Source organism: Daucus carota, chromosome 5 (assembly GCF_001625215.2).
Source record: "Daucus carota subsp. sativus chromosome 5, DH1 v3.0, whole genome shotgun sequence".
NCBI classification, from domain to species: Eukaryota; Viridiplantae; Streptophyta; class Magnoliopsida; order Apiales; family Apiaceae; genus Daucus; species Daucus carota.
The window spans coordinates 35,049,953-35,060,017 of record NC_030385.2 but is presented as its reverse complement, the minus strand read 5'-3'; the positions used below and the strand labels follow the sequence as shown (position 1 = coordinate 35,060,017).

Below are 10,065 nucleotides of genomic sequence, written 5' to 3'. Positions count from 1 at the left end.
TAAAAAAATCTTCAATAATTTAAAATGTGAAATGTTAAAGCATACTATTTATAGGATTGAAACAAGAGCACAGACGAATGTTATAATTAATCCAAATCTTAATATTATATATTATATTTTAATTGATATTATTTTAATTAGTTATACATTTCTCATATTTAATAGAAGATATAACTATATATTTTTTTATTTCTTAAATGTTAGTTAGGTTTGTGACACAGATTCCAATAACCGACCATATAATGCCATACAATATATGTCACATAAATCTTTTGATAAGGTTTCTTATGAGTTGGAGATGCTATTACGCGTTTATCAATTTGTATAAGATTATTTGTTAGATTTTACCTTAAGATGGATGGATCATGGAAGGGTTTTTCCTGTACAGCAAGAACTTGAGACTGTTTCAATTTTCATAGGACTGGAGATGCTCTTAGTAGGTTAAATTTTATACAACAGTTTAGCTTGTCTAATATTAATGCTTCTCGTCAATCACCTATTAATGGACTATCTAAACTTTCATGGCATTTTGTAGCTGCAGGGACTGTTTCAGTTTTCTGTCCCAGAGGCTAGCTAGTGCATGTATGTTGCAACACGAGGATTAAACAGTATCGCACTTGCTTCATGAATTTGCCTCATGAACGTGGATTCACTTATAGTACAGACAACGGAGCTAATTGGGCTGTCAAAGACTGAAAGGAGCTACTTGGGTTGCTACTCGGAGAAAGTTGAATTTTTTTTTTCTAGAACATGGCAGGAACCAGAAGTTTTTCCGATACGATGATAAAGTTGCGTTCATTTGAATAGATGATGAAATGAATAGAGAATAAAATGAAAAATTGGAAAAAAAAGTTTTATGAAAAAAGAATAAGGTACGAGAAAATAGTGACAAAATATAGGTGAGTCAAAATTTTTTATGATTCAAGATTGTAGGGAAATATGATGAAGAAGTGTAATGATCATTCCTTCTAAAACATTAGGCTAGATCTTCACTTCAAATAATTTGGAATTGAATGATCGAACGAATGAAAATTATAGACATTTCCTCTCATCACCCCCAATTGTAAAGTACAAATTTCATGTCATTCTTCCCCTTTCCATTCCATCTGAGTGAACACAAAAGGTTATTATCTTGCCTATAATTTGGGAGATCACTTTTAGACATTTGACCTATCTTTATTAAGAAAAGTAATAATCTGTGCAAACGAAGAATGTGCTGCCAAAATCTCAAGTTCAGAATTGAAATTCATGGACAGGTACAGGAGATTGCATCCATGATTAAACAAACACAACCATTAACATCTGTTACAAGGCAAGAAATCCATCCATTGCGAGGATACAATTTAGTAAATGTACTCAAATACTTAAAAAGTATAAAACAGAAGTTTAGGTTCTTCCAGCTTAAACCAAACAAAGATACCAGCAACTTTGCCCAGCAATAGCTTTTGGTCAAGTATGGTATCCTGCAAATGTTGAGATGAATGTCAGATAAATCTTCAAACACTGAAGCGAGAGTGGTGTGACGATAACACCAACTTAAATGGCAATGAAACGTATCTGTAACTATGTAACAGCTGAATGAGGCTGTAAATTATTTCATTATAATAAAAAAAGATAAAGGTAAAAATTAATCACCTCGACTGAGATGTGCAAGGATGAGATGTTTCCAAACTACCAATATTTCCAAGTTCTTAAAAAAAAGCCCTTTTTAAGATTATGCCTCTATATATTATTTAAGGTTTGTAAGGAAGAAAGTCACTGGCATTCCCTAATATATCAATAGCTTTGTTTGGGGATTAAATAATTATATGATTTCGTAGAACTCTATTTTGCAAGAAATGTTTCATTCTATGTGAATCTGAGTGATGATATCATTTCTTCGTAACTTTGTGAGTTTACGAGATATAGTAGACATGCATTTCAATTTGCAGATCAAGACAGTTAATTACACAAATGAAATAATGTGGCATATCATTTCTCAAAAAAGATGAAGAAAGGAATTCCTGTGGAGTGTAGAGTATAGTAGTATACAACCCTGGAGTCCTCTATATTATAAATGTCGATCGAACAATAAATGTGAAGCTTTCTGGTCATTACAAAGATAATTGATCTTAAGGGTAATATTTTATGTTATATCAGAAAGCTTGTGTCTTATGAACAAATTGTGCCAAAGGCAGTTAACCAAGTAAAGAAAGAAGATTAATGTGGTGGATAAGGAGTAGCTAAAGAAAAGTCACACCTAACAGGGACATATCAAATCAAACATGTACTCAAGTGATGCAGACTGTAACAAGAAATAGTTCAAGAATGATGTAGGTGCCGGTATAGAATACTGAATCAAGTGTGCAATAAAAGCATAATCAAGTGTGCAATAAAAGTAGGGAAGTACTAGATAACACCAGAAGGCATTTAAAAACTATACACAAATTCATAAAAAATGTGTTCTCAAGTTACCTCTATATTGTTTTCCCATGAGGATGACTAATTTGGATTTTCTCCACCTGTTTAAAACCGTCCAGTGAAACAAGCGTCTCTATGTATTTCAGAGCTACAAAACTATTTATACGTCCATGAATTTGATAAAATTTAACAATTTTCTTCTCATAGTCGTACAATACCTGATCATTTTGACATAGTACTTTACCATAAAACTTTCCTGCACCCAAGTAACAAGATAGCCATATATTATTAGTCTCAAGACTGAATTTTTTAGTCCAACACATCTTTCCAGAAACATCATCCAATGTCCATAGATTAGCTCCAGATCCATTGTCAAAAAAGACACAAGCAACAGAACCATTAAAATCCATAATTTCCGACCCCCGTTGTCCCGTAGATTTAGGGAATGGAACTAGTCCAACAACCTCTTTGTGCAAATCAACTAAGAATAGCTTATTGTTTAAAGCGCAATACACTACCCCACTCATGAAAATAATATTTTTGCCGCATACCTTCTCATTTTTCAGAATAGGCACCTTCAATTGTGTCCAACAAGTAGCATTTGTGGAATACACCAGGACTACTGGTATATCAACAGACCCAGTTTTCTCCACAATCTTAATGATCTTGTAGTCATTTGAGACGGAATCATAACCAAACCCTACATTATTTTCAAATGGTTCTTGAAATGGACCATAAATTTCCTTGCACTGCCTTGTGGCTGGATTCCAAAGGGCGAGAAAATTACGAACTACACAATTTAGACAGATAATGCCATTACAGGAACCAACAACTGAATATACCTCTAACGCATCTGGAAGAATAAGATAATTAACCCGTATGGGAAAGTCGGGCACATTTAATTCCATTAGTTGTCCTCGGCTTTGCTGTTGCACATTAGCGTCAATAGTACCATAATCGCGATGCAGATTTTTAATAATGAGTAGTGTGGGATTACTCGAGGAAGCTACGACGGCACGGCTGAGGTGAGATCTAACGAAATTGTGGTCTGAGATTATTGACAACCATGTCTTGGAGACAGATTTGCACAGGAGCAATGATTTTACCTCAAGTCGGAGAAGTGTTTTGGTAACAACTTCTTCAGGACAATCGTCAAGAGACTTTGCCATCGAGAAGGTAAAGTTGAATCGATTTCTCAATCAAGGTAGGCTGAATGGTCGGGTAATATGTTCGGGTTTTTTAGAAATTTTAATCATTTATATCTTATAATTTAGGAAAAAGCATTAACGTTTTGGAAAGAGGAAAAAAAAAGGAAAAAGAGGTAGTAGAGTTATAGCTTGTTTTCTGACAGCTCGCACCCTGACTCCCTGAGTCAATGCGGATATAACCTTGTGTGATTTGTTTTATAAGTCCTTTCCTAATTAGCTAATAACAAAGAAATACAATAAAATGATCTGAACAAAAAGAGCATACATAATAATTTCTTCATATCGATTGAGTCAATATATCTGTGTAATATTAATGCAGAGAAGTGCTTGATCAACATCAGGAAGCCACTAAGGTTGCATTCACTTGGATAAAATGGAATAAAAAATTACAAATAAATTTCAAATAGAGTACAAATTCCATTCCATTTCATCCAAGTGAACACGGCATGATAGTATTTCTTTGATAGTACACAGCAGAAGAGGAGGGGGAGGTTATGCAATGTTCTAATAGATTCGATTTGCAAGCCATAGGCACCAGCCCTTTTCTTTTGTCTAACAAGATTTTTTAACTCCTGGCTGAAGACAATGCTTGCAGTCAAATAACTAACTTGTTTCTGTTTACATTCTATGGCATAAGTGCTCCTCAATTAGCTTCCCAAATCCTTCAAAATGATTTCCATAGAAATATTTTGCCAACTGAAATATAATTATGTGCTCAATATAATTCTCCGATTGGTAAATGTGGAGAAAAGTTGCAAGGCTAATGAGCTCGAGGACAAATATGTGAACGGTGACATTCATAACAAGCATTGTGCATAATTTCTTGTATCTCAACCACATGTTTACTTAAATTTTTGATCACATTTGATTGCAGGCAGAAACACAGTATTGGATGAAAATACAGGGAGTGAACATAATCAATGGTGCAGCTGAAATAGATACAAATGTGAAATAGATATAGATGTGTTGCTAAGTTACCTTGCGACTGTGTGTTCTCATCAGTATGATTCACTTGGGACTGAAAGAATCCATCAAAAAAGCAGCAGTCGATCAGAGTTTTGTAATCCAGCCAAAGTAGCCTGACTTTGAATAATGTGAGATTTAGTTAGGGTTCAGGACTATGCTTCCAAACGGACCTGGATCACCAGAATCAACATAAACCTCTGGTTAATTTAAGAAGACAAGAAAGGGAAGCTCAAGCAACATAACAAAATGAGTAAAGTAAAGATGAAGGGCAGGAAATGTAAGCTAACGGGCTGTATTCGATTGGGATTTTAATGGATTGTTTTTAGTCTATGGATTTTAATGGATTGTATGAGATTTTGATTTTGTGCGGATTCTTGATAAAATGTCGCAGAGTTGATAGGATTTAAGTACAATGCTTCAAAATCCCATTGATTTTGATGGGATTTCAAAAAACTTAAAATACACTGAAGAATGCCACAAAATCCATCATTTTATGAAATGAAAAAAAATCCATCAGCATTTGAATACCATCAGATTTTAATGCATTTTAAACAAGGGTGCTGATTTATGCACACCCTAAAATTATTTATGCACACCCTCTATTATTTTTGGACTAACTCACCCTCAATTCTTTTAACAGTGTTGTGTTTTTCTATTTACTCAATTTATTATCTTTCTTAATATTCATAGTTACATAAATAGCACCCAAAAAAATCATTCTTTATATCATATGCTTCAAGTGATTTGCAGTACTTGCTTTAGGTGGATTTGTCTTGTCAAAAGATAAATTACAGTGCATCTTTGAAAAAATAGTTCTTAGAAAATGGCTATGATAATTTGCTGCAACTTGTTTCGATTTTTTCTGGACTTGCATCGCATACTGAAGTTCTGGTCTAGCAACATGCAAAAAGCACAGAACACCAGTTACTCTCCCTTCTGCATCACTCCTTTTGTTTGCGGTAAGTAATGTTTCTATATCATTACCCTGCTAATTATAAAATCTGAACAACAATTTATCCGCGACCAGAATCATTCATCACATCTCAGCCAGTTCTGTTATAACCTGAGTTTGATTTCAATTATCTATTTCATATCTAGACACTCAAAAATCTCTGGAAACCAACAAAGTAAAAATATGACTACAAAAAACTCATACAGTCCATCAATATCAGAAATTTAAGCAAATGTTAAATTTCTACACAAACGCAAAGCACTTGTCAGAAAAATGCTCAAGACAAGTTCCATAACCTAAAGGCTTTTTGGAATCCCAGAGAGAATATGTGACTGCAACTGTATTCATCATCCAAAATGCTGCAATATTCTGGAATGAGCTATAATCAAAGAGTTGCTGACCATGTTTCTATCAGAAAGGGTACCAATTATACTAAACAATGACAGAGCACCTCAAAATTACTAACAAGCTTGACTAACAAGCTTTAGGGTGTGCATAAATATTAAGAAAGATAATTAATTGAGTAAATAGAAAAACACAACACTCTTAAAGAATTGAGGGCAAGTTAGTCCAAAAATAATAGAGGGTGTGCATAAATAACTTTAGGGTGTGCATAAATCAGCACCCTTAAACAATCCCAATTGAATACCATCGGATTTTAAAGCATAATTTAAAATCCCAATTGAATACCACCAGATTTTGTAGCATAATTTAAAATCCCAATTGAATACCTCAAGATTTTAATGGATTTCAAACAATCTCAATCGAATACCCTCGGATTTCATGAATGCAAAAAAATGCTTTAAAATCCCAATCCAATACACCCCTCTAAGTAATGGGATCGGTTTATTTTAATATGATTATATCTATGTTCTGGAAGTCATGGAAGTCATCACCGATTAATATCTGTTTCGTAAATTAAATATTCAATTAATCACCGATTAATATGATTAATCCCCGAACAATTCAGTTAATCTCTAATTAATTTTTATTCTGTTTACAGATTAAATTCGATTTCCGTTTTTTACAGGATTGTATTAATTTTTATTTATTTTATGTCTTTAATAATTTAAAATATCACTTCTTTTTTTTTTTTGCCAGATATCACACTTTTGAATACATATTATATTTATATTACAATTTTCTCAACTTTCTAACTTGTCTAAAAAAAATATGTTTAGTTCTTCCTTTTTAAGATGTGATTATATGAGCTTATATTAAATTTATATTTTAATAATTTAATATATTTTAAGTATCACAATCTTATTATTATATCAAAGAAAAAATTTGCTTGATTTTGTTTGTTTTAATATATAATTATAATATTTTTATATTGTTTTATATAGTTAGAAACTTATTGTCCGATGCTAATTTATTTCAAAAATATGATTACTATTATTTTTACATAACATTAAGTCCAAATCTGAGTTATTATGTATTATATTTAAATTGATACTAACTTGAATAGTCATACATTTTCATATTTAATATTAATTTATTTATTGTATTTTAGCTGTTAATTGCATTTACAGGACTAAGTTTATGATTTGTTAATATTTGCAGACAAGTTTAGAAAAACATTGTACAACTTCCTCAATAAGTTTTCAAAAATTTGTAAAACTTTCTCAATAAGCTTTGACAAATCATCATATTTAACCAGGGTTAATGCTCTAATTGGTCACTGTACTGGACTAAAACTTTCAGTTGGCCTACCGAGCCAAAATGGTTTTCATTTAAATAACAAAGCATATAATCACTTACAATCACATAATTAACCTTAACACAATTTTCAGCGTCGTTAATCTATTGTTTGACTCTAACGGGAGGCATTAAATCTCAGTTTTCTTGTGCCACGTAGCACCCGACCCGCTTGCTTTTACCCGACCCGTTATTAAACCCACCCATTTTAATAAAACCCGTCCCGATCCCCACCCTAATTACATATATCCGTTACAATATTTGAGCGCGCTATCGGTGACCTAGCTGAAGCAAAGGGGGATTCGCTCAATCGAGGTGCGGAATCGGAGTTTGTGATCATATAATCAAAGATCGAGCTGGTGGAGATGGATTTCGCGTCATTGTGGAACCCCGAGCTACTGGACATGAACGATCCAAAGAATCGGTAAGTGTGTATTCACATATATATATATATTCGTATATATGTTTACAAATCAAAGTATGAGTTGCATGTTTTGTTGCAGTAGTATAATCGTATGTATGTTTAGAAATGATTGTTCGAATGTTTGGGTCTTGAATGCTTGTATTGTGTTTGGTTAATTTCGAATTTCAGTAGGCCGTATAGGCTAGTAGTGTATTATGGAGGTGGATTTATGACCTCAGCTGAGTATAATTATTGTGGGAAATTTAAGAAGGTGTGGAATAATGTTGATTTTTTAGCAATGACAGTGAAGGAAATTAGGGCTAAGGCTAGTGAGGTTGTAGGAGATGAGGATACAATTTACTACATGAAAGATGGGGTAACTCCAGATAAAGGGTATGAGTCACTGATTTCTGATGAACACATTGAAAGGGTGGTTAGGGTTTCAAGATACACTGGAGTGGTAAAACTACATGCGTATCATGCTTATCAAGGTCCAAGTCTAGGGTTCACAATAGCTGGATCTGAAGAGGGGGGGTTGTTTGTAATGAGGGAGGTAGCAATGTTGGTGATAGAATAGATGGGGGGGGGAGTCTATATTTGATATATTTAAGGAGGGATATGAGCTTGAGGATGTTGGAGGTGTTTGTAATAACCCAACCAGTGCTGATATGAAAAACAAGATTCAAAAGATTCTATGTTTGCTATGATGGATTGAAAAAGGCATGGAAAACTGGATGTAGACCCATTCTAGGGCTTGATGGCTGTTTTCTAAAAACAGTCTGTGGTGGCCAACTGCTTAGTGCAGTTGGAAGGGATGGAAACAACTGCATCCTCCCAGTGGCTATGGCAGTGGTGGAAACTGAGAGCTATGATAGCTGGAGCTGGTTTCTCATGTTGTTGGTGGATGACCTGAGCTTAGGAGATGGATATGGCTACACTTTGATATCTGACCAGCAAAAGGTATCTCATTGTTTCCACTTGATTTCTAACATTTTGTGTTTTTACTTGTTAAATTTTCTAACATTATGTGTTTTTTGATTGTCTTGCAGGGATTAGACAAGGCTGTTAAGGAGTTGCTGCCACATGTGGAGCACAGAAATTGCACCAGGCACATTTATGCCAACCTGAAGAAGAAGTTCCCCTCAGCAGCTGTAAGAAATGCCTTCTGGGAAGCAGCCATGGCCACTCATCCACAAGCACACAAGTCTGCAATGAAGGATTTGGCCAAAGCATCTAAGAAAGCAGCTGAGAGGTTAGAAGAATTTGATCCCAAGGTTTGGTCAAAGGCCTTTTTTGCTACTCATTTTAAAACTGATAGTACTGAGAACAACATGTCAGAATGCTTTAATTCTTGGATTTTAAAAACAAGATTTATGCCTATATGTGACATGCTAACTGAGATACATGACTTGATTATGGAGAGGATGCATCAAAAAAGAGATGCAATGGTTGATGTTGATTGCATAATATTGCCTAAAATTAAGCAAATTTTAGATGCAAACATAAATGAAAGTGCTGAGTGTTCTGGTTTGTGGGATGGGAAGCAAAATTTTCAAGTTAAGTGGAAGGAAACTTATATGAAGACCTATGAACATGGCTTGGAGGTGTTGAGGGGAGAGCCATTTTGGGAAGAAGCTGAAGGGGATGAAATTCTTCCACCACCAATGATGAAAAAACTGAGGGGGAGGCCCAAAAAACAAAGAAGAAGGGAAGGCTGGGAAGGTGCAGTTAAGAAGGGGAAGGGCAAATTCAACAGCATGACTAGATTGGGAAGGGTCATGCACTGTACAATCTGCAGGGAGAGGGGGCACAACAGAGGGAACTGTCCAAACAAGCCAGAGGGCTATGTAGAACAAGCTAGGCAGAAGAGGGGTGGGAAGAGAAAGGTTACAACTGAGGATGATTTGGAGGTTGAACATGAGCTGGAAAGAAATGAGGAAGAGGCTATGACTGGGGAATGGAGGAAGCACTTAGAATGAGTGCAGAGGAGCTATTCACACCACCCCCACCATCCAGTCAACAACCAACACAGGTAAATTTCATATGCTGTGTAATTGTACATGTGCTGTGTAATTGCATATTATTAACATTTCTGTCAAATTGTTTTATATTAGGTTCCAGCAAACTCTCCTTCAGACCCTATAAATGCAGCTTGGGGGGGGGGGGGGGGTGAAGCTACAGGGGGCAGTCAACAGACCAAAAAGAAGAGGGCCAAGCCTTTTGTTCATCCAAGAAAGAAACTTTAGTTTATCTCAGTGGGAATCTTTAAAGACTTGTTTTCTATGAAACTTTTGTATTATTTATGCACTGTAGTCAGTCATGGACCATGACTTTGTTTAACTGCGCATTTACATTTGCTAGCTGGATTCTTGATTTGAATGGCATGTGCTGCTTTTGGTTATATTCTCTTTTGATTTGGCTTTTTATTTCCTAGGAAT

The 10,065-nt window shown here is 34.8% G+C and overlaps 2 protein-coding genes across 3 annotated transcripts; one reads left to right on the top strand and one right to left on the bottom strand.

Moving 5' to 3' along the window:
• Positions 1-1,214: 1,214 nt before the first annotated feature.
• On the bottom strand, positions 1,215-4,302 carry LOC108220299 (F-box/kelch-repeat protein At3g23880-like). 2 transcript variants are annotated; one of them, XM_017394035.2, is made up of 3 exons: positions 2,619-4,302; positions 2,455-2,501; positions 1,215-1,463 (listed from the first exon to the last, which is right to left on the bottom strand). In XM_017394035.2, exons 1-2 carry the CDS (start codon positions 3,567-3,569, stop codon positions 2,457-2,459), a joined length of 996 nt encoding a protein of 331 aa, XP_017249524.1. In that variant the 5' UTR covers positions 3,570-4,302; the 3' UTR covers positions 1,215-1,463; positions 2,455-2,456. The 2 variants fall into 2 exon arrangements, with proteins under 2 accessions (XP_017249524.1, XP_017249523.1); XM_017394034.2 differs by having other exon boundaries at positions 2,455-4,297.
• Positions 4,303-7,190: 2,888 nt separating this feature from the next.
• LOC108220896 (uncharacterized) lies at positions 7,191-10,024 on the top strand. The gene is made up of 4 exons (XM_017394778.2): positions 7,191-7,648; positions 7,933-8,587; positions 8,677-9,659; positions 9,742-10,024. Exons 2-3 carry the CDS (start codon positions 8,471-8,473, stop codon positions 9,604-9,606), a joined length of 1,047 nt encoding a protein of 348 aa, XP_017250267.1. The 5' UTR covers positions 7,191-7,648; positions 7,933-8,470; the 3' UTR covers positions 9,607-9,659; positions 9,742-10,024.
• The last annotated feature ends 41 nt before the right edge of the window (positions 10,025-10,065 follow it).

What these genes read in the sequence shown, in the direction of transcription:
- LOC108220896 (XM_017394778.2), top strand. Translation starts at nt 8,471, where the DNA reads ATGGCAGTGGTGGAAACTGAGAGCTATGATAGCTGGAGCTGGTTTCTC. An exon ending in TGATATCTGACCAGCAAAAG is followed by an intron (nt 8,588 to 8,676) that starts GTATCTCATTGT and finishes ATTGTCTTGCAG; the next exon opens with GGATTAGACAAGGCTGTTAA.
- LOC108220299 (XM_017394034.2), bottom strand. Translation starts at nt 3,569, where the DNA reads ATGGCAAAGTCTCTTGACGATTGTCCTGAAGAAGTTGTTACCAAAACA.